At 38.1% G+C, this 24,986-nt stretch overlaps 1 protein-coding gene across 1 annotated transcript in view; it reads left to right on the top strand.

Moving 5' to 3' along the window:
* Window positions 1-24,986, top strand: part of Folh1 (folate hydrolase 1) — a 71,271-nt gene that overhangs the window by 19,651 nt on the left and 26,634 nt on the right. Inside the window, exons 5-11 of the mRNA XM_070034806.1 lie at window positions 6,796-6,921; window positions 7,435-7,621; window positions 10,094-10,187; window positions 20,087-20,185; window positions 20,848-20,933; window positions 22,076-22,195; window positions 24,672-24,754. Coding sequence (XP_069890907.1) covers window positions 6,796-6,921; window positions 7,435-7,621; window positions 10,094-10,187; window positions 20,087-20,185; window positions 20,848-20,933; window positions 22,076-22,195; window positions 24,672-24,754 — 795 coding nt within the window. The remainder of the gene's footprint in view (window positions 1-6,795; window positions 6,922-7,434; window positions 7,622-10,093; window positions 10,188-20,086; window positions 20,186-20,847; window positions 20,934-22,075; window positions 22,196-24,671; window positions 24,755-24,986) is intronic.

Raw genomic sequence — 24,986 nt, 5'->3', positions numbered from 1 at the left:
GAGTTCCTGTGTACACAGTAAACCAGGAATGGTACGGTGGAATTGCAGAAAACATCTCATTTCCCAGTATCAGCCTGTAGTAGCTGTATCCCAATTTCAGTGTGTGAGTCTTGCTCTTTGTGTGTGTGTGTGTGTGTGTGTGTGTGTGTGTGTGTGTGTGTGTGTGTGTGTGTGTGTGTGTGTGTGTGTGTGTGTGTGTGTGTGTGTTGATCCTGGGGCTTAAGTTCAGAACCTTGGTGCTGTCCCCAAGCTTTTGTGATTAAGGCTAGCACTCTACCACCTGAGTTACAGCTCCACTTGCAGCTTTTTTGGTTTTTTTTGGTAGTTAATTGGAGCTAAGAGTCTCATGGACTTTGCTGTCCAGGCTGGCTTTGAACAATGATCCTCAGATCTCAGACTCCTGAGTATCTAGGATAACAATGCTAGCCATCTTTCTGAATACTGATATAAACATTTCAAATTATATCACAAGATTTTATTGCTTATCCAGCTGATAGGTTACTTTAAAATTTTTTTTTAAACTTGTCAGTCATGGGACTTGAACTCAGAGCCTGGGTGCTATCTCTCAGCTCTTTTGTTCAAGGCTAACACTCTACTATTTTGAGCCATTTTTCTGGTGGTTAATTGGACATTAGCATTTCACAGACTTTCCTGCCCAGGGTGCCTTCAAACCTTGAGCCTCAGATCTCAGCCTCCTGAGTAGCTACGATTATAGATAGGCATGAGCCTCTAGCACCCCAGCTAATACATGGTTTTTAAAATTTGTTTTGATTCACATATCTCTGATCACAAATAAGGTTACTCATCTATAAACATACATGCTGATTAAACTACTCTAGGTTTCACTTTGTGAAATGATTAATTATAATGTTTCTTTTTCCTATGGAATTTCTGATCATTTTGTTAAATTGCATGGGTTCATACAGAACCCCTTTGTACAACTACGTAAAGTGTGTATGTGTGTCCATATATATCACAAAATATAATATAGAATATATGATATTTGTATGCAAACAATGTGTATAAAATATGATTAAAATATATATCTCAAAATATAATATAGAATATATGATATTTGTATGCAAACAATGTGTATAAAATATGATTAAAATAGTAGATAGTAGAGTATAAGTAGATATGGACAAATAATATATAATAGCAGGGCATATAAACAAGAGTTTAAAATTGCTATGCAACGTAAAATACACTTTAAAAATCTTATTAACTGTTCTGCACGCAGTGACTCACTCTTGAAGTCATAGATACTCAGGAGGCCGAGTACAGGAAGATCACATTTTAATCCTAGTCCAAACAAAATTTATCAAGACCATATACCAAGCTGGGTGCCAGTTGTCTTTCTTTCTTTTTTTTTTTGTTTTTGGTTGGTCATGGAGCTTGAACTCTGGGCCTGGGTGCTGTCCCTCAGCTCTTCAGCTCAAGGGTAGTGCTCTACCACTTGAGCCACAGCGCCACTTCTGGTTTTCTGAGTGGTTTATTGAAGATAAGAGTCTCACGGACTTTCCTGCCCAGACTGGCTTTGAACTGCGATCCTCAACCCCTTGAGTAGCGAGTATGACAGGCGTGAGCCACCAGAGCCAGGCCACCAGTTGTCTTATACCTGTAATCCTAGCTACTCAGGTGTTAGAGATTTGAGAACTGTGTTTCTGGTCTAGACCGGGCAAACAAATTTCAGATACTCTTATCTCCAATTAACCACTGAAAAGCCAGATGTAGAAGTGTAACTCAGGTAGTAGTGTCTTAGCCCTGAGCAAAAGAAAGCTAAATGAGAGCAGGAGTCCCTGAGTTTAAGCCCAGTACCTGAGTATAAAAAAATAAAATAAAATAAAGGGTCCATATTTCAAAGAAAAGTCTGGGCATTATGGTGCATGCTTGTCATCTTGGCTTCAGTAGGAGGATCATGGTCCTAGGCCCCTGTACAAGAAATAAATGACCCTAGAGAAACAATAAATAAAGCAAGCGCTAAAGGAGAAACATGGGGCATGGCTCGAGTAATAGAGTACTTGGATAGTAAGCTCAAGACTCAGAATTTAAACCCCTGTAACAACAAAACAAGAGTATGAACCAGCTGAAGAACACTGAAATACATTGAGCAGTGAAAATATGAATGAAGAAACAGATCCTAGCTGAGCATACTGGCCAGTATCTATAATCACAACTACTTAGAAAGTAGAGGCAGGAGTAGCACAAGTTCAACAGTAGCCTGGGCAAAGTTAGTGATATCCTCTTTCATAAACAAAATAAAAAGCAAAAGAGCTGGGGACATGTTTCAAGCTCTCTCTCTCTCTCTCTCTCTCTCTCTCTCTCTCTCTCTCTCTCTCTCTCTCACACACACATACACACACACACACACATACATACACATACACACAAACACAACATACACAACATACACAACATACACACATACACAACAGAGTTAAGATATTAAGATGTTATAAAGAAGTACATTTTACTCTGATTGGTCTAAATGTTTTTGCATGACATTTAAATTCAACAAAGTAGTTTTGAACTTTGGTGTAACTGAGCAGCATAGAAATCATTATCATTTATTTTTCTTTCAAGATGCTTCTCCCAGATTAATGACCAACTAGGAGGCACAAGTTATTCTGTATGGGATTCCTGTTCCTATTCCAATGTCAGATGAGTGGGTTAATTGGTGTGCCATAATAAGTCATTTGAAACCCAGCTTGAGGCAAATTGGCAATTTGATAATATCTATAATCATACTTATCAACGGATTCTCAAACTTTAGTGTGTGATAATTTGGAGAAATTATAGAATAGAGATTCTAGTTCCTACCCTCTGAATTTTAGTAGGCTTGGGATAAACTTGAGATTTGTGGGTGTGTGTTCTTTGTTTATTTTCAATGTTGAGGTTTGAACCAGGATCTGTACTTGCTGGGTGAACACTCTCACTTGAACCATACCAAAGCCCTTATTGTGTTTGTTATTTTAATAATGGTGCTGAATATAGGCCTGGGTCAGCCTGTATCATGTCCCTCCCATTTATGCTTCCTGAATAGCTGGGATAACAATATATACCACCCAGTTTAGCTTTGTATTGGTTGCAATGGAATCTCACTAACTTTTTTTCTAGTCTGACCTTGAACTGAAGTCCTGCTGATGTCTGCTTCTCAAATAGCTTAGATTACAGACATGAGCTATAACACCTAACCTTAAGGTATTTAAAAACTAAGGTCCTCAGTGATTGTGCTTTTGCAAATTCAAAGGCCATTCTTAAAGAACCACTCCCATTCCCATCCAGTTTAAACTATACTAACAAGGACAGGAAAATGTAAACCTGAAAGAAATGGGGAAAATGTAACCCAGTAGTCAGAATTGTATTTATTCACAGTCATAGAACAATGGCACAGTGCATGCTACACAAGAAGACCCTTGTTTCTAAACAAAGCTTGTATTTAAGAAATGCTGAGAGAGCATAAACTGTTGTTTTTGTTTTCATTTGTAAAGCTTATAGTCAGTTTTAAACTAGTATCTTCTTCTCCCATACCTTCTCCATCATAGCTTTTTTGTGTAGGTGTGAGGATTAGCAATAATAGTTTCCACTTAGTAACACTTAAAGAAATATTCTCCCTAAATTTAATAATATTAAGGAATAATTACAAGATACCATTACTATATTTTTTCTGATAATTAGTTAACTGCAGCTAAAGTTTGCAAAAGAAGATTCTCTAAACTAGGCACTGGGGACTCATGCCTATAATCCTATCTACTGAGGAGATTGAGATCTGAGGATTGAGGTTTGAAGCCAGCCCAGGAAAACCAATCCTCAAGATTCTTATCTCCAATTAACCTGTATAAAGCCAGAAGTAGAGATGTGGTTCAAGTGTAGAGCACCAGCCTTGAGCAAACAACAAAAATTAAATAAATAAAAATGCAGGCATGCAAGGCCCTGTGTTTATACTCCACAAAGCCAACCAATTGAAGAAACAAAACAAAGAATGTGCTCTAGTAAGGCTAACAATTATAAATCAGACATAGTGCCATTATTACTAGTGCATTAGCCTATGTTGATCTTAGGAAAAAAATGCAGTAGCTAAAAATCCGTTTTACCAAAGCGAAGATTCAAATGTCACTTTCTAAATTAGACTTTTACCATGTTATTTAAAGTTACCTATTTGAGTACTAGTCACTGTTTTCAGACTCTCTTTAAATTTGCTTTTTTAAGATTTCTATATCATCACTTTGCAATCACCTTAAAATATGCTATATATTTTTGTGTGTGTGTATGGTGGTTTTGGGGTTTGGGTGCTGTCTCTGAGCTTTCCCACTCAAGCCTAGCACTCTAACATTGAGCCACAGCTTCACTTCCAGCCTTCTGGTGGTTAATTGGAGATAAGAGTCTCATTGACTTTCCTGTCCAGTCTTCCTTCAAATCTCCTGAGTAACTACAATTACATCATGAGCCCCCATACCATCCTATTCTCATATTCAATTTAATGTTTATGATCATTTTAATTATCATTTTATTCTCTTCCTCCCAACCAAAATGTCTTCTAGGGCTGGGATTTTCCATAACATTTAGAACCCTGGCCATCAAAATAGTCTTCAAGTAAATCTCAAAATCAACTAAGAAATAGGTCTGCTTTAGAATTTGAATTTGTTTTTGAACACATAAGATTTTCTCTAAAAGGAAAACTATAAACAAAATCACAGGAGGCTGGAAATCACTTGGCAGCTGCCAAGTACAGGCATGAATTGTTCAAGGGAAATCAATCACCTGTGTATTCTTGTTTTAAAATATTTTATTGTTGTTATAAAGGGGGTACAATGGGGTTATAGTTACATAAGTAAGGTAATCTTTTTGGACAATGTCATCTCTTCCTTCTCTCACTCCCAGCATCTGTGTATCCCTTTGTGGAATATGGAGCATGTGGTGAGGTCCTAATTGGTGAGGTCCACCTTACAAATTAAAATACCTTTGTCCTTTTTTTAAATAAACAAATGAAAGTCATATATTACCCATCTTAAAATACATAGGAAGTAATTATCTGAGGTATGAAAATTACTTCAGGCTGAAATTTAAAATAACTTCTAGGGCAGGGAATATGGCTTAGTGGTAGAGTGCTTGCCTAGCATGCATAAAGCCCTAGGTTTGATTCCTCAGTACCACATAAACAGAAAAAGTTGGAAGTGGCACTGTGGCTCGAGTGGTAGAGAACTAGCTTTGAACAAAAAGAAGCTCAGGGACAGCGCCAGGCTCTGAGTTCAAGTCCCAGGACTAGCAAAAGTAAAATAAAATAACTTCTTAGTTTTGTGCTGATGCTTCACACCTGTAATCACGGCTAGGAAAGAGGTTGAAATCTGGAAAATCAAGGTTCAAAGCCAATGCAGGCAGATAAGTTCTGGAAATTCTACCTTTAAAATAACAAGCAAAGAGGCTGGGAAGGTGGCTTAGTGGTAGAGTGCTTGCCTTGCATGCATGAGGCTCTGAGTTCGATTCCTTACCACCATATATGCAGAAAAAGCTGGAAGTGGTGCTGTGGCTCAAGTGGTGGAGTGCTAGCCTTGAGCTGGAGAGTTGAGGGACAGTGCCCAGGCCCAGAGTTCAAGCCCCAAGACTGGCCAAAAAAAAAAAAAAACAAGCAAAAAGTAGGCTTGAAGATGTGGCTCACAGAGTGCCAATAGTGCAAGTTCAAAGCTTTACATTTGATCACTGGTGCCAAGGGAAAAAAAAATAACTTGGCTGATAGATCAGTGTGTGATTCAGGAGTTGTAAGTTGGATTGTATTTATATCATGTAGTGACAATTCCATAACAAAATGTTTTGCATTACTGTACAAAATGTCTGAGAATTTATTGGTAAAAGCAAAAAATGTGAATAAAACTATCACTCCCTGTCCTACTTTGGCAATTATTAATTTACCTACAGTTTTTGGGTTTGTGTGCCATTATTGGACTTGAACTCAGGATTTCCTGATCTCCATAGCTTTTTAGCTCAAAAGATTGATACTCTACCACTTGAGCCACAGCTTCACTTCCAGCTTTTTGCTGGTTGGAGATAAAGAGTTTCATGGATTTGTCTGCCTGGCTTTGAACTCAGATCTTAAGATCTTAGCTTCCTAAGTAGCTAGAATTATAGTATGTGCCGTAGTGCCTGGCTCAGAAGTATGTGTATTATGTGGATTTTTTATTGGAGAATGCTTCTATATCTTTATTGCTACCTAATAAAAAGAAGATAAGATAAACATTATTATTCATTATTATTAATAGTCCTGGAGTTTGAACTTGGGGCCTTGAATTTGCCAGGCAGATGCTCTACCACTTACCACTTTGACCCATACTCCCGGCCCCCAAATAAACTTGTTCTTTTATGTTCATGTCTCCAACTCATCTAAATATTTTCTCAATTTGAATTTTCCCTCCCTTGAGCCTCATATTGGTCCTTTAAAAAAAATTGGGGGTGCCTGTTCTGGGGCTTGAACTTAGGGCCTGGGGGCTGCTCCTGAGCTTTTTGGTTCATTGCCTAGTACTCAACCACTTGGGCCACACTGTTGGTTTTTGGGAAGTTCTTTGGAGATAAGGATCTCACAAACTTTTCTGCTCAGGCTGGCTTCAAACTGTGATCCTCAAGTCTCAGCCTTCTGAGTAGGTAATATTATAGGCATGAGCTTCTGGTACCCACGAAGCCTTATATTTTTTCAAATCTTATATCCTCATGCTTCCCCCTCTCTTTCATAGATGTCAAGCATCCCTCATGCAGAGAAACCTTCTTGTGTTGTGTTTTACACTAAATTGTTCCTGATCTCAACAGGGTGATTTAGTTTATGTTAACTATGCACGAACGGAAGATTTCTTTAAACTGGAGAGAGAAATGAAAATCAATTGCTCGGGAAAGATTGTGATTGCCAGATATGGAAAAGTGTTCCGAGGAAATAAGGTAATGATCCTCTCCTTCTTTACCCCAGTCCAAGTAGTACTACAGTGTACCAGACACAATGCATAACCATCCCTCTGGCCTTTGTGAGGCCCAGGAGCCTCTTATATTCTGAAAATGCTCATGTTATAGAGGAGATACACTTACTAGCTCAGAGTTTGTTTTATCTTATTTTAATTTATTTCTATTTTGTTTGTTTCCTTTTGGTTCTGGTACTGGGACTTGAACCAAGGGCCTCATGCTCTCTCTGCTTTTCACTAAAAACTAGCACTTTAGGGACTGGGAAGGTGGCTTTGTGATAGAGTGCTTGCCTTGCGTGCATGAAGCCCTGGGTTCGATTCCTCAGGACCACACAGCAGAAAAAGACCGAAGTGGAGCTATGGCTCAAGTGGTAAAGCACTCGCCTTGAGCTGAAGAGCTGAGGGACAGCGCCCAGGCCCAGAGTTCCAGCCCCATGACCAAAAAAAGAAAGAAAAGAAAAGAAAAAAAAAAAAAAAAGCATGCTCTGTTTTGTAGGTTAAAAACGCCCAGCTGGCAGGGGCCACGGGAGTGATTCTGTACTCCGACCCTGCTGACTACGTGGCTCCCGGGGTCAGGCCTTACCCGGACGGGTGGAACCTTCCTGGAGGTGGTGTCCAGCGTGGGAACATTCTAAATCTGAACGGTGCGGGGGACCCTCTCACCCCGGGTTACCCGGCGAGTGGTGAGTGATCAGACCTCAGTCCCTGCAGGAAGTCCACACTTCCAAGCGATTTTACTAAAAGATCACCTTGGGCCAAATGCAGAATTTCTTTTTTTTTTTAACCTCTTTGCATGGAATGAAAGAGTTTCACATTCTGTGCGTGGTTGCTTCAGTCTCAGATCACTTCTTTGGAATTCTTGGACCTGACAGGTTTGAAACTCAGACTTTTTCTAGATAGTTAAGCTGTGATACGATATATATGCCATTCATCCACAGTAATTTCAGGAACTCAGAACTCAGGAAACAAGTATATAAATAGTTTTACAAAAATAGTATGAATAATGATACTAATTAAGGATAAATAAGGACTATCATTTAACTTGTGTCTGCTCAAGTCAGATTGTGTCCAGTGAGCTTTGGTTAAATCAAGTATTTTTGACAAGTTCCCAAAATTTATAGTTTTCATAATTGGGTTTTATTTTTTCAATACTGGAGTGTAAACTTCTGCTTATAGGGCCTTATGTTTTCTAAGCACTCTACTTCTTGAGCCACACTCATAGCCCTTTCTTTCATGCCAGTTCTGGGGCTTGAACTTAGAGCCTGGGCATTGTTCCTGAGCTTTTTTGCTCAAGGCTAGCATTCTATTACTTGAATTACACCTCCACTTCTAACCCTTTTGGTGTTCAATTGAAGATAAGAGTCTCACAGACTTTCCTGCCTTGGCTGATTTTGGAACAGTGATCATCTGTTCTCAGCCTCTTGAGTAGCTAGAATTACAGGCATGACCCATTGGTCCTTTTTTGTTTTCAATTATTTTTTAAATAATACATCCAAGTTAGTATGGACCACTAATCTCCTATTTACACTTACATTGTAGCTGTCAATGGGAGCATGCCACTGTACTCAACTTTTGTGTTGAGATGGGTCTCACTAACCTTTTGCCCAGGCTGGCTTCAAACTTCAGCATACATAGTAGCTAGAAATATAGGTGTGAGTCACCATGTCTGGCCAAGAGTTCAGTGTTTTAGTTTTTTTTTTCCTAGTTGATAAGGAAGAGAGCAGCGATTCTATAAACTCATTAAATGGCGCATTTAGAATATAGAGTCTTGAAAAGAATGATTGCTTTGTTGTATATGAAGTGATAACTACTAAGGAGTATCTGCTGAATACCAGTCACGGCAAGCATTATGACCATTATTAACTAGGAGGCATTATTATCTCTATTTGACCTGCTGGGCAGGGAGGAAGTCCAGAATGGAAGTGGTGCTGTGGCTCAAGTGCTAGCCTTGTGCTGTGAAGAGCTCAGCAGCACCCAGGCCCAGAGTTCAAGCCCCACAATAGAGAGAGAGAGACAGAGAGAGAGAGAGAGAGAGAGAGAGGAAAGAGAGAAAGAAAGCAAGAAAGAATGAACGAAAGAAAGGAAGAAAGAAAGAAAGAAAGAAGAAAGAGGGAAGGAAGAGGGAAGGAAGGAAGGAGAAAGAAAGAAAGGTACTCTATATTTGACTTAGGTAACTAACTTCTTTGTATATCACCTTTATAAAAATTAAAAATTAAATTTAAAAAGTTTTGCTCTAGAGAATTTCAGAAAAAGTCCTATATTTATGTTATTTTGCCTATAAAAATGAATAAGATTTTGCAGTTGCCTAAGTTTCTTACTAGATGATTTAAAATTTTGGAACTAAGATGAAAATCTTTGGAGAAAAACAAACCCAAGAACAAGTCCATGGATGTTATACTGTGTATTCTTTTTTGGAAATAAAGTTGACATATAATAAAATACATAGATTTTGAGCTCACATTCAATATATTTGATTATTACATGCATTCCTTTCATCCAAAATAAAATGTGACATTTCTATTACTTTAAAAAGTTCTCTTATATCCCTTTCTGGTCAATTTTCCCTGCACCTCTAGCAATAATATTTATATATTTAGCTCACTGCATTAGTTTGTCTTTCAACTTCACATAAATGGAAACAGACAGTAGATGTTCTTTGTGCCTGCCTAACTCCACTCACAGTAATGATTAGATATTTTCCATGTTACTACAAAATATTGTCCCTTTTAATTTTTGAGCACCATTTCAATTTTTCAGTAGTATGTGGTGGGACTGTACACAGTTAATATATTTGCTCTCTTATTTTCAGAACTGTGATGGGTAATGTAAATGTGGCTGCTTTCAGCAATTTTGTACATGTTTTCCTGCATATACATCTTTTCTTTTTTTTTTTTTTGAGCAAACACTGACGAGTGAAATTGCTTTGCCATTAATAATTAATGCTTTTAATGCATTTTAATTACAGAAAACCACTGAGTACATTTTCACTCTTATAGGGCATGAATGAGACTTTCAGTTGCTCTACATTTATGTTAACATTTGCAATGCGAATGTTTTTATTTGACCAATTCTGGTAGATACAAATGATGATGTGTTTAATGTGGTTCACAGTTAACTGAGTTTTTATTGGAAACATGCTCACATTTTCCCCACAGAAAATGCATATAGGCGTGAAGTTGCAGACGCTGTTGGTCTCCCAAGTATTCCTGTCCATCCAATTGGATATTATGATGCACAGAAACTCTTGGAGTAAGTAAACTATTTGGCAATTCCTTTTGTTAGTAGTTAGACCTTTTTTTTTTTTTTGGTACTGATATTCTTGAAATGAGTGGCACATCCAATTTGGTGCATTTTTATCCAGTTTTATCACTATTTTATAGAAGGTTCACTTCTGGAATTGGATTATGGGAATCCAATGTGTGACAGCCATGAAAATGAGCCTTCAGACCTCCCACTGCATGGAGAACATCACTGGCCATTCTCAGCCACTGCTTTGAAGTCAGCACCCTGTTTCTGTCATGGCCATACCATTCCCCTAGATATTTTTAGGACATGACTGTGGAATGGATGTTAGGACATCACTGTGGGATATATGCTAGGATGGGCTTGTATTGGGAGGCCCAGGATTCCTCAGATATGAGATGTTAGCTTAAGGACCTCTTGACAACCTTACTCAGAGATGCTATACCTACCTCTCCACTTTCCTTCCTCCCTTTCCTTATCCTTTACCCTATATCAGATGTTCATTGCTGTCTGCTGTCTTCCCTGGCTCTCTATTTACTTCCCTATCTGGGCCTTCATCACTAGTAAATCTCTTACACATGTTTCCATGATTTGATACCTATTGGAGACTCAAGAAAAACAGTAAAGTATAAAAATTCCTTCTATTCTGCTTTTACTTTGAACATTCTTTCTTTATTTTGTCGATTGTGGGGCTTGAACTCTGGGCCTGGGCACTGTCCCTGAGCTCTTCAGCTCAAGGCTAATGCTCTACCACTTTGACCTGCAGCACCACTTCTGGTTTTCTGGTGGTTAGTGGTTAATTAAGAGGTAAGAGTCTCATGGACTTTCCTGCCTGGGCTGGCTTTGCATGGCAATCCTCAAATCTCAGCCTTTGGATAAACTAGGATTAAAGGTGTGAGCCACCAGCGCCTGGCTCTAACCTTCTTCTTTATGATTTCATTATTAAAATTTATTATTTGTTTCTGGCATTGAGACCCTTTCACCTTTGTTTCCCTCCATCATCATATTCCTTCACTCCTACTGTACTGAGGAGGGAAGATAACACTGAGCCTTCCCAGAGTGAAGTTGACAGAACCAAAGCAGCAGGCCAGATTGTCAAAGGTTATCAATTACTTTATTGCTCATCTACAAGAAAGTATTTTTCTTTTTTTTTAATTTAATTTAATTTTATTTGTGAACATACTGTACAGAGGAGTTACAGTTACATGGGCAGGATAATGCGTACATTTCTTACCAAGCATTGCAGCCTCCTCCTTTATTTACTCTTCACATCCCTTCCCAGCCTCCCCCCTCCCCCCCCAATCCCAATCCTTCTCCTTCCCCCCCCCCCCCCCCCCCGCACCGACGTTGTAAAGCTCGTTTTCAACATGACAACTTGTATTTCTCATTGTTGCAACAGGTCCACCTGTATCCTTAAACGACTTGTTTTTCCCCATCTCCTCCACAAGTTATACTGACATCAAATATAGTGAAAGCAGGGGTTATACTGTGGGGGAGGGACATACAAAGCAACAAAGAGATAATCTTATAAATGCGTTAGAAACACATGCATGAAAGAAAAAAACATTAAAATACACATCTAAGGGTTCATTTTCCTGACATCACAGTATCTGACCTTTTCCGCTTGACTCATACATATACTAGATATTACAAATAAGGGAAACCATGGGAGCTATGTTTCTTTGGGCCTGGCTTACTTCACTTAATATAATTTTTTCCAAGTTAAGAAAGTATTTTTCAAGATAAACAAAATATATTTATTTGAAGATGAAAGGAAAGCTGTGGAAGAAGTAGCTTTCCATCTAAAGAGGACTCTAAGGTGGAATTTCCCCAAGTTCTCCCAAAGTGGTTTTATAGTATGGAGCTCCTCCCACAACTCTTCCTCTTTGCTCTGCACTGATTACTTGGTAGCTTTTGCATGTACCACCCCAGTTCTTTCCATTTGTTGGAGCACCCAGGGCATTGTGGGAAGAAGTATTTGAGCACAAGCTCAAGGTACTTTGGGAACAAAAAGTGCTAGGATGGGACACATTTTTGGCTATGTTTAAGTTTGCCACTTTTTATCCCTATCTACCTAATAGTTCCCCTTTCTCTATCTTATTTTCCTCTCTAAAATGGAAATCTTAATTGTTGTGGAGCAGAAGTGATGATAGCTCCAGGCCACTTCCTTCTGAGATGAGGTGAAGTGGGCATGGCAGTCTGAGGTCTTCCAGGAAAGCTTTTCAGGCTGATGAGGTATACTTGTGTGTGTTTCATCTACCAAGGCAAAAACTGCACAGTACAGTTTACATAAGGCACCTTTCCTTATGGCCATATGTACCTTTATGGGTTCCACTCTGAAAAAAATCAAACCTAAAAAGCAGATTAAGAATATAGGGAAAATATTTTCTTACCTAGTGTAAGGTCCTCATTTTTACAGGTAAGAAAGCTGTTTTCTACATATTGGAAGTATATGCCTAATTTAAGGGGATGTTAAGGAAATATCCTTTCCATTTATCTTTTGTGCTCTTACCTTTGTCACGTGGGCAAAGGTACAATTTTTGAGGGCATCATAGACCATGAATTTGTTTAAATGTCTTAAGTATTATGTTTAGAGACATTCCAGAATGCCATATTTAATGTTTTTAATTAATTAGTGATTTCCAGTTCATTTAGGAGTGTGTTGGTTAATCTTGACTGTGAGCTTGATTGATTGGATTAAATTATGCCCAAGCTTACTACTTCAAAACACTTCTGGGTGTGTCTGAGAAGACGTCTCTAGAGATGATTAACTAAGAAGATATGACCTGTCTTAAATATGAGTGGCATAATTGGATGGTCTTGGTGCCCAAATATAACAAGATGAGGCTTAGAGAAAGGTTGGGAACCATTACACACTTTCCTGATTTACATTTTGGTACCCAGGGCCCTTCTGCACTAGAATATATGGTTAATTTAATTAAAATGTCTCCTTGATGATTATTATTTTTGTTCTTACTTTATTGTGCCCCTTTTCTTTTCTCTTCTCTTCTCTTTTCTTTTCTTTTTTTTTTTCTTTTCTTTCTTTTTGCTGCTCCTGGGGCTTGAACTCAAGGCTTGAATATTGTCCTTGAATCTTTTTGTGCTTAAGGCTTGTGCTCTACCACTTGGGCCACAGCACCACTTCCAGCATTTTCTGAATAGTTCATTGGAGATAAGAGTTTCATGGACTTTTCTGCCTGGGCTTCTCAGATTTTAGCCTCTTGAGTAGCTAGGATTACTGGTGTGAACCACTGACCTGGTCCACCCACCCTCCCTCCCTCCCTCCTTCCCTCTCTCCCTCCCTCCCTCCTTCCCTCTCTCCCTCCCTCCCTCCCTCCCTCCCTCCCTCCTCCCTTCCTTCCTTCCTTCCTTCCTTCCTTCCTTCCTTCCTTCCTTCCTTCCTTCCTTCCTTCCTTCCTTCCTTCCTGCTAGGGCTTGAACTCAGGGCCTAGGTACTGTCCATTACCTTTTTGTTCATTTGATCTACAGCTCCACTTCTGGTGGTTTTTGGTGGTTGATTGTAGATAAGCATCTCACAGTTTTTCCTGTCAGAATGGCTTTGAACTTTGATTCTCAGTCTCTTAGGATGATATTATGAGCTACTGGTGCCTGCCTAATTATGTTCATTTTCAGTATGAACTCTAAATTTCTGCCTTCTTTTCTGCCACTAGTTCTGAATTTATCAAATACCTTTAAACAAGTGGTCTTTAGTACATACATATGAGCTCTCCAAGCCAAGTAAGATTGCTAGGATAGGAGGAAGACACTTGACCTTCAGGAGGTGAAGTTAGAATTTCCACATGACTGGTCTGCCTTGTGACTTTTGTCATGCCACACATCCTGCTAGGGAGTTTGGTCTGTGCTGCTAGTCTAGCTTCTTCTCTCAGCAATAAGTTAACAAAGAGGCTAATTTTAAGAACAAAAAATTATGCCATATTTTGAGGAGCTGAATTTCCTTAAATATTTTTCTAGATGTCTTAAACATGTTTCCTACTAACACGATTTTAATATAAATTACTGCAAACAGAAAAGATCTAGGCTTTCTAGGCATAAAATCCTATAGAATTGCTTCTGCATTTCATTCATCGTTCATAATTGACTGTGCTGGTTAACTAAGTCAGTATTAGTTTCACTTTAAGTTTAGTAGCTGGTTAACTAAGTCAATATCATTTTCACCTTAACTTTAATAGAAATACTTAATGGAAGAATTACAAGTACAGTTTATCTCTAATCATTTTTAGTCAGTTTCTGTAATAAAAAGGTTGTAAGATTTTAACCTATTAAATTTCTTTGGATTTGTTTTACAGCCTAGTACAAGTTTTATCATGAAAAATACTCTATGCACATGTAAGAGAAATATGGAATTTGGTTGTTGTTGAGTACAGTATCCAGTTTGTTTGACATGGCATGTCAGCTTTTCCAATGTCAATGGATATCTTTTCCAAAATCAGGTCAGGATATATGAACCAAGAGGACAAGTACAATGAGAGTGATACTCTGTTGCTTACTTGCTTCTCCAATCTTCAGTCATGTATATATCTTAGGAATTTTTGTATCTGGCAAGAGGACTGAGGTAAAACACATACCTGCATCTTCCCAGAAGTAAAGCTCTACTTCTATTCAAGCCTCTCAAATCATCATATGCCCCCCCCCAACCTACTTACCATTCCTTTACATCATACCTTGTTCCTGGAGTGACTTTCATTTTCATTTTCCAGGTAGCTTTTTTATACTTTAAAATCCAAGTAGAGTTGGCATGGTGATACATGCCTACAGTCCTGGCAAGTGGTAGGTGAAAACAAGAAGACTGAGAGTTTGAGGTCAACCTAGACTACAGAGCATGACCCTATTTCAAAACAAAAATCTGAATACTAAACGAAAAGAAAAAGAACTTGGTTGCATTAGCCCTCTATTTTGCATATGAGAATATAAATTAGACTAGCCCTTATAGAAATCAGTATTACTGATCTAAAATTACCATGTTAGTTACAGCAGAAGGTGCATATGTACAGGAATCAAAGGCAGAGTACTATAGAGATGTCTACATATCCAAGTATATTGTGTCTCCATAACCAGGTAAAGAACTCAGCCTAGGTGCCCATCGCTGGATTAGTGGATAAAGATGATATGTACCAGGGCTGGGAAGGTGGCTCAGTGGTAGAGTATTTGCCTCACATGTGTGAGGCTCTGGGTTCAGCACCTCATAAACAGAAAAAGCTGGAAGTGGGTGCTGTGGCTCTAGTGGTAGAGCGCTAGCCTTGAGCTGAAGAGTTCAAGGCCCAGGCCCAGAGTTCCAGCCCCAAAACAGACAAAAAAAAAAAAAAAAGACAGTATATACTATATATACAATAGAGTATTGCTCAACCATAAAAAGAACAAAATCATGTGTTTACAAAAAAGTAGATGGACTAAAAGAACATTAATGTTAAGCAAAAAATCAAGACTCTAAAAGATGAAATGGCATGCTTTTTCCCTATATGTGAAATCAAGATTAAAAATAAACAAAAAATCTGGGTGCTGGTGGCTCATACCTGTAATCCTACTAAGGAAAGAGGCTGAGATTGGAGGATCGCAGTTTGAAACCAGCGTGGGCAGAAAAGTCCCTAAGACACTCTTATCTCTAATTCACCACTCAAAAACTAGAAGTGGTGCTGTGGTTTAAGTGGTAGAACACTAGCCGTAAGCACAAAGAGGCTCAGGGATGGCATGCAGGCCCTGAGTTCAAGCCCCACAACTGACAAAAAATTAAAAATTAAAAAAAACATGAAAGAGAAGGTAGACTATCTGGGAAGATGAAGGAGACCAGCCATGGGGAAAGATGACAAAGTAGGTAATGAGGAGGTTAATATGATCAAGGTACGTTGTGTGCATGAGTGCAAAGATAATGAAATCCATTATTATTTTGCAATCAACATATGTTAATATGAAAGAAAAAGTTTCCAACCCTATTAGCTGAATCAATACTCCTTAGTACATATTTTATGGAAATCACTGTACCATGTGACATGTCATATCTTAATTGGTTTTACAGGAATGAATCTACTTCTGAGTGAGTTAGAAACTCCAGAGGCTAGCTCATGTCATATAAATGTTTATATTTTTTGTTGAGTAAAGCAAAATTTATTAGGCACAGTAGACAATAAATCTTTTCCAAAATCAAAATTAATATGCTACTGCATAAAGGTTATTTTTGTGTGTTCTCAGTGTTGAACTCAGAACCTTGCATTCTTGCTTGGCCTCTACCACTTGAGCCCACAATCTCACTCTTGGCTGTTTATTTGGAGATATGGGTCTCTTTGACTTGTCTGCTAAAACTGATTTTCATCCAAGATCCTCAGATCTCAACCTCTTGAATAACTCATATTATAGTTATGAACCATAACTGGCCAGAATTTGTATAGATATTTTAAATGTATTGCTATTTGTAAGTATTCACTGAGCATCTTCCATCTATCAAAATCTTTCAGAAATATTTTAAATAATTATACTGTCTGATACCTTTATAGTTTAGCATTTTATTCACTTTTATAATTTCTTAAAGTTTATTTTTGTTGACATATCAACTAACAAATGACTCTAATTTATATCACAGTAACATTTATTGACTAAAATCTCCATGGTATTTTCTCTACCAGTATTTTAATTTAGTTTTTTTTTTTTTTTTTGTTTTTGCTGGTTCTGGTCTAGTCCTTAAAGTCAGGGCCTCGGTACTATCCATGAGCCTCTTTGTGCGGTACTATCCATGAGCCTCTTTGTGCGGTACTATCCATGAGCCTCTTTGTGCTCAAGGCCAGTGCTCTACCACTTGAGCCAAAGTGCCACTTCAGGCCTTTTCTGAGTAGTTTATTGGAGATAAAAGTCTCATGGACTTTCTTGCCTGGGCTGGCTTTGAACCACGATCCTTAGATCTCAGCCTCTTGAGTACCTAGGATTACAAGTGAGAGGTCCCGATGCCCTGCATATTTTAATTTTATTTTTGTATAACAATCATTACTTTCTATTGTCAGCTTTTTATCATTGTGAGACTAGTGAAGTTTCAGCACTATATGTTTTTAGAAAGTTCATTATTACTTTTTAGTAATGGGGTGATGTATTTTTATTTATACCAGCAGCCACAGGGGCAAGGAAGCATACAGAGTTAGTCAGCTATCTATATAGGATGGATTACTTATGCAAAAATAAGAATCTCCAAAGCAAAAGGCAGTGATGAGTTTCATACTACCTTCCCTCACTGACCCCAGCACATGATGATGCCGTGCAGGGGCCCCAGGCATGTGGTGGTAGAAACTTAGTTATCAGTATTACATTTTATTGTTTTATGAGAACTGAGTGAACTCATTACTCTCATTACATTATAATACACAATTGCCTATTATTACATTACAATACACAATTGCCTGATAAATTTATCTCATATTGCTTTTCATATTAGTGTGTGTGTGTGTGTGTGTGTGTGTGTGTGTGTGTGTGTGTCTGTGTGTGTGTGTGTGTGTGTGTGTGTGTGTGTGTGACTCCTGGGGCCTGAATGGATGAGTTTTTTTTGCTCAAGGCTAGCTGGAGCCACAGATCCACTTCTAGCCTTTGTGGTGATTAATTGGAGACAAGAATCTCATGGACTTTCCCGCTTGGGTTGGCTTTGAACCATGATCCTCAGATCTAAGCTTCCTAAGTAGCTAGGATTACAGGCAGAAGTTACAAGCTTCTGGCATGCTTTTCTTATTTTTATTTTCAAAAGGAAATACATTTGCAAACAAAATTGAAATGACATTAAAAAATGTTTCCTTTTACTCTAGCCCTAAAACTGGTGTTCGTTTTATTATATTCAAAAATATTATATGTGTGATCAACTTTATGCCTGTTCATTATTTGTTTTCTACAATATTGTAATGTTGGAAGATTGCCATTTTACCAGGCAGTAGTGGCTCACACCTGTAATCTTAGCTCACCAGGGACTGAGATCTAAGGATTGTGGTTCAAACCTATGCCAGGCAGGATAGTTTATGAGACTCTTATCGCTATGTTTTACCACCAAAAAGCCTGAAGTGGAGCTTTGGCTCAAGTGGTAGAGCTCCACCAGCCTTGAGTGAAAAAGCCAAGGAATAGCACCCAGGCCATGAGTTCAAGCCCCAGCACTGGCTCAAAATAAAACAAAAAACTCTACTGTTTAGCTATGGATCCTCCTTCATTCTCACTCTCATATCTCCCTTCCTCTCCCCCCTCTTTCTGATAAATTTACCGTATATTGCTTTTCATATTCTTCCCACACACCCCCTTCCTCCTTCTCTGTCTCTTCCCTCTCTTCCAGGCTGGCCTTTTACTGGTGATCCTCCTGCTTCATCCTTCTTAGGGCTGAAGTTAAAGACAGGCACCATGACATCTAGCTCCATGGATTATGCTGTATATCAATAAAAATGCTTTGTATTAATTAATTTTTTATTTCACAAATTTAATGTAAATAAGCTTTAAAGCACATTATTGAAATTCTATTCATATCAAAATTCATGAAGACACAGAAAAATTATGTAATTATCTTTCCATGAGAGGTTAGTTTTTCATGTGCAAAAGATTGTAGGTCAAGTTGAACTATGGACATTTTCTCAAGTAGGCAGGAAATAAGTACCTATCTAAGGCACAGATTAAGCAGGAAACTAGGTCATTCCACCACAAAGGGTATAAGCATGAGAGAAGATAATCAAAAGTAGATTCACATTTTCATTTTTCACATTTCATTCTGATTTTCATATTTCAACATCATCATATAATTTCAAGTGATGAAAATTTTCTATCTCTGCATTTATTTATCTCAGCACACCAGAACAATTCTCTTTTCACCTTCTAGTTAAATTTCCATCAGAATTTAGCTATGATTAATTTAGAAATTATTCAGTTTCCTAAGTTTGTCTGAATTCTCATTCATTTATCTGCCACTTACCAGTGAAGGCAGATTTGCTGATTGGACCAAAGCAGGAACATATCAGTATATGCTTTGAATGCATTCATGAAAGGTATCCTGGCTTGAAATGACAGAAACATCTCCATTCTGACTTCCCACCTGTTGTCTTTCTCAGTTTCCTGTTCAGATGTCACTGGCAGCTCCTATATGAGGTAGCTGGCCCATCTGAATCCTTTTACACTTTCAAATTTTAAAAATGGAAGGAGGGAGAGAAAGAGAGAGACAGAGACAGTGAGAGAGAGGAAAATGGGCGAGAGAGAAAAGAAAGATCATGAAGTTTCTAGGGGCTACTGTTTGAAGGGAAATCCTTATCTTTGCTATTCCCAGACATGGAGCAAAGTACTTGGTAAAGTATGGCCATGTGTATCTTTCAGTTTGTATTTATCAGTGGGAGAAACATCAGGATACAAAATTCTGAGGAGGCTTATGCACAAGGTAGGCACTAGAGAACATTTTAATATGATTTACAACTGGAGAGTATTGAAGCAAAACTGGAAATTTTTTTTATCCTGGGACTTGAACTCAGGGCCTGGGCATTGTCCCTGAGCTTCTTTTGCTCAAGGCTCACAGTCAACCACTAGAGCTACAACACCACTTCTGACTTTTTCTGTTTGTGTGGTACTGAGGGCTTCATGCATGCTAGGCAAGCATTCTACCACTGAGCCACATTCCTAGCTCCCAAAACTGGAACTTTTGATAGGAGTTTGAATCTCAGCTCTGCCTTTTCCCAACATATGCTAGGCAAGCACTCTGAACTAATCACTCGTCCTCAGGCTTTTCAACCATAAATCAGGAATAATAATTCTGAAAACTTCAGTGAGGGTTGAAAACCACATGCTCTCCTCACCGATAGAGCTATTGTAAGCACCTGACCAGGAGGTAGCCTTACTGACATTTTAACCAATTGCCTCCAAGTTTTCCTTCAGCTAATAATATTTCTTGTGTCCAACAGACGCATGGGCGGCTCAGCACCACCTGATAGTAGTTGGAAGGGAAGCCTCAACGTGCCATACAATGTGGGGCCTGGTTTTGCTGGAAACTTCTCTACACAGTTAAGATGCTATTTTAATTTTTTTTATATAGAAACTTCTGTGTGTCTGTGTGTGGGGCCTGGACACTGCTCCTTAGTTAGGCTGGTACTCTACCACTTGAGCCTCAGCTCTACTTCCATATTTTTGGCTGGTTAATAGGAAATAAAAATGTAATGGACTTATTTTGCTCAGACTGGCTTTGTGCTGCAATCTCCAGGCCACAGACTCTTTAGTAGCTTGGATTATAGGCATGAGTTATTGGCACCTAGCAGAAATTTTACAAACTATAGAATTATAGAGGATTGAACACCTTTACAGAAAAAGTCAATGGATCCCATAGCAGCAGAATATGAAACCAGACTTTTTACAGCATTACAGGCAGCCATTGTGAATTTTCCCTGAGCACATTTAGAAATATTTCTTTTCATTGTTCTACCTTCATTATTGCAAGCAACCTATTCTGACCAAATTCAAATTCTGCCATCCTGCATGTTCATCCAACCCACTGTGGCTAATATTCCTGGACCACACGGAGTCTAGTTCTCTTCCCTTTCCCCAAATTCCCCTCATCCCTCATTAACTTAGAAATTTGTTTCAACCATAAGGGGAGATTGAAAAACATTGTGGGTTTAAAATCTGTTAAACAGTAGTTTTAAAAATGTGTCCTTTATCTTTGAATTAGAAAAGTCAAGATGCACATCCACTCCAACAATAAAGTGACAAGAATTTATAATGTGATTGGTACGCTACGAGGAGCAGTGGAACCAGGTAAACAAGTAAACAGCAGGTAAACAGGCATACAGCAAATATGAGTCAAGCACGTCTTACATACTTGGCACTCGGAGCTCTGAGAGTAGAAAGTGGACAATGAAAAACAACTCTTGATCCCATGAAATTCACTTTAACATAAAATCAATAAATATAAGGTACTATTATATTGCTGAACATGTTGTGAAGAAGATGATTAAATGCTTGGGTTAGGCTGGGCATGTTTTAGTTAAAAGACTAGGAAAGGTGGTCAAGGAGATAGTACTGAGGTATTTTCTATGAGATTTTTTTATGTTTTGCCTAAGGAAATATTTTCAGGATTATAAACATCTACACAGAAGAAAATTAAGGTAACCTTGAATCAATGAATTCTTTATATAGCTTTATTTATATACAGCTAAAATAACAATGATTACGGGTGAATATGGATGCAAAGGATTTTACATAGCCTACTGATCAACAAATTTTTGTTGTTATTATTGCTTCCTGGTTTTTCATTTTTGTTGTTTTTTGCCTGCCCTGGAGCTTGAACTCAGCACCTGGGCACTGTCGCTGAGCCTCCTTGTGCTCAAGGCTAGTGTTCTATCACTTCAGTGACAGCACCACTTCTTGATTAATAAATTTATGTATAGTCTTATTATATTATATTATAGTCTTATTATTAAGATCTAGTTATTATGCTTTTCTTTTTTAACCAAACTTGATTCAATCAAATATCACATTTCTTAAATGCATTTGATTTCATTGGGGATGAAGAATATTAATATACTAAACTAGTGATCAGTGACTCATGCTTATAATCCTAGTTACTCAGGAGGCTAAGAACTGGAAGATCTAAGTTTGAAGCCAACCTTGGTAGAAAAGTCAGTCAGACTCTATCTTCAGTTAATCAGCAAAAAGCTGGACTAGAAGTATATCTCATGTGATAGAGCACTCGCCACAAGTAATAAAGATGAGAAAGATGAGTGCTGAGGGTTGAGGGGTTGAGGTCCTGTGTTCAAACCTCAGTACTGGTCAAAATACACACGAACACACACACGTAGTTTTCTGAGTTAAGAGTCTTGTTCAGATGTATTTGAATGACTGGCAACTTGCTCTGTTATGGATCTGAGTGCCAAATGATTATCACTGCTGCTTCCTAGACAGATATGTCATTCTTGGAGGTCACCGGGACTCATGGGTGTTTGGTGGCATCGATCCTCAAAGTGGGGCAGCTGTTGTTCATGAAATTGTGAGGAGCTTTGGAACCTTGGCAAAGGAAGGTAATGCACAGGAATGGAACAACCAATGTCTCTCAGTCTCTGTCTGTTCTTCTGCAAATGAGTGTGGTCTACCCCAGGGACTAGAAAAGTAACTGAGTGATAGAACACTTGCTCTGGGTTCCAGCCCCATCTTAGAAATAAATAAGTAAATATTAAATGACTACAACACCAATAATTGCTATGTATTGGTACTCTTAATTTCAACTAATTCTCAAAAAGCCAGAAGCAGAGCTGTGACTCAAGTGGTAGAATGCCAGCATGAATAAAAAGTACTAGTACACACACATACATGCATACACACACACACACACACACACACACACACACACACACACACACACACACACACACACACACACACACACACACACACACACACGGTGGGAACATGTGAGAAAGTCTTACAGAATAGGTCACAAACCAAAGCTTTCCAGGCAGAGAATGCAAGCACACATTTCTAGACCCCTGTCAGAGCTGTTATACAGAACCAGGCAGGTAGAATTCCTATGAATGCTGCCTAAGGGGATGAAAGACTTGACATCTTTATTTTTCCAGTCATCATACCCATAGTATTTTTTTATTCCATCATTTAAGAATATGCATAGGAAAATAATAATTAAAACTTTAGGTGCTTTTTAAAATAATCATTATACACTTAGGACAAAAAGTCCATTCTTTGTATCATTTCTTTTCTCAGAGAAACTTTTTACATATGTGACTTATCTTGAACTCACAGAAACCAAGGAAAGCAACTTTCCCAGCTGTTACTGTGCTCATTTTTCAGATGCATTAACCTTGGTTGAGAAAAGTAAGCATTCTTCCCAGGGCTGTGTAGACAGTGTATGCTGAGTGAGAGAATCAGAGTTCAAATTCCAGTTTCTTCTGTAGAAAACATCATCTCAATTTAAAATACAGTCCAAGGTGCTCCACTCTCTTTCTACATAGCTAGTTTATATTTTAAGAAAACAAAACAGAGGATATCTGAATTAGCATAGTTCATAAATTAAGCAGGGTTTAGTGTTGTTACAAAATATTTTTACAAAAATTATGAACTTTTTTTCCCCTTTGGTAAATACAAAACACCACTTTGTTAGAGCAGGTTAAAAGAATGGAATTATAAATCAGGTGCTTTTTTTCATAAACCAGATTTATTGTAACACTGGCTACTTAGGAATCTAAGATTAATCTGTTCTCAATTTAAAGTCAGCCCAGGCAGAAAAGTCTATGAGATTCAAAAATAACTAGCAAAAAGCTGGGCTAGATGCATGACTTAAATGGCAGAGTACCAGCTGAGAGCAAGTGAGAGGTCCTGAGTATAAACCCCAGAATTTGCACAAAAAGTGATATAATAATAATAATAATAATAATAATAATAATAATAATAATAATAAATAGGTGATTTGAATAATACTATTAACAGCTGACAAAAATAAAGCATTGATTTAACAGCTATAGGATAACTTTCTTATAAACACATAGAAAACATTTACTAACATATGGCAGCTAAGTGTGTGCTTTTTGAATGTTATTATATCTAATCCTCCCAAGAGTCAAGTAGTATCTTCGTTGTTACTATGTGTGGTGTGTAGGAAAGAAATAGACTTGGTCTATATGATTAACTTCACTAATAACAATGCTAGTGAGAGAAACAGGGTTTAGTTGACATGATATCTTTCTTTTATAGCCTCTAAACCTTGCAGCTTCCCTATTGATTGTGTGGTTTTCAGCAGCAGCAGACAGTGCTTCTTTCATCCAGCCAGAGAATGGAGTGAAATCAGACAGCCAGCAGGCATCAAGCCACTGTGCAGGCAATGCCAAGCTGAGGGCATACACTTGGCTCCATATGCTTTCTGAACACTGGGTTCATGTTGCAGTTCCTTTCCCATTTGATAACCCCAGATTAATATTCTATGACCTTGCAAGACTTTTACCATGTATATGTTATTCCATTTTTTAAATACAAACATAGCATCTTATTTTAGCAAATCACCTTTTCAAACTTACAAAAAGAAGTTGTGACATGCTATGGCTCAAGAACCCTAGCTCTTTGGGAGGTGGAGATTAGAGAGAGTGTAGTTTAAAGCCAAATGGGGCAAAAAAAAGTTCAAGAGGCATCCCGGCCATTAGTTGCATGCAGTGAGGTGCACCTAACATCTCTAGGACATGGGGAAGCACAAGTAGGAAGATCAAAGTCCAGGGGTAGCCTGGGCACAAATTGAGACCCTCCCTTGAAAGTAAGTGCATGGATGTACAGCTTCAGGTATTGTACTGGCCTAGAAAGCATAAGGACCTGAGTTCAATTCCCATTACTACCAAAAAAAAGAAAAGAAGTTAGTTAAGAGTCTTCCTACCATTTACCCTAGTGACCAACAAATGGAGTTATGGTTTTTTCCATTAGCCAATTCAGGCTTTACAATGTCATGTGTAAATTACCTCTGTTTGTCCAACCTTTATGTGCTATATTCATGTATTTTAGGATGGAGGCCAAGAAGAACAATTTTATTTGCAAGCTGGGATGCAGAAGAATTTGGTCTCTTTGGATCTACTGAGTGGGCAGAGGTTAGTTGGTAATTTGCTAACATTAAACAGTTATCACTTCATTGCCAAGCATGTAAAAATGGCACATGAATTCAATGAAGAAATAATCAGTTTTCAAAATCATCTGCAGCAATATATTTTGTCCAAAAATAAGTGAGAAAAAACGGTTTCATCTAAATTACATTTAAAAGAATTTATTTTGAATTAGCATATCTTTATAGTCTAAGGATATTTCACTGGTTAATAGGAGTCT

This window comes from Dipodomys merriami, unplaced genomic scaffold, assembly GCF_024711535.1.
Source record: "Dipodomys merriami isolate MVZ:Mamm:240054 unplaced genomic scaffold, mDipMer1.0.p SCAF_25, whole genome shotgun sequence".
In the NCBI taxonomy this organism is placed as follows: domain Eukaryota; kingdom Metazoa; phylum Chordata; class Mammalia; order Rodentia; family Heteromyidae; genus Dipodomys; species Dipodomys merriami.
Note: the sequence above shows the minus strand (reverse complement) of the source record. Positions and strands in the feature narration are given on the sequence as shown.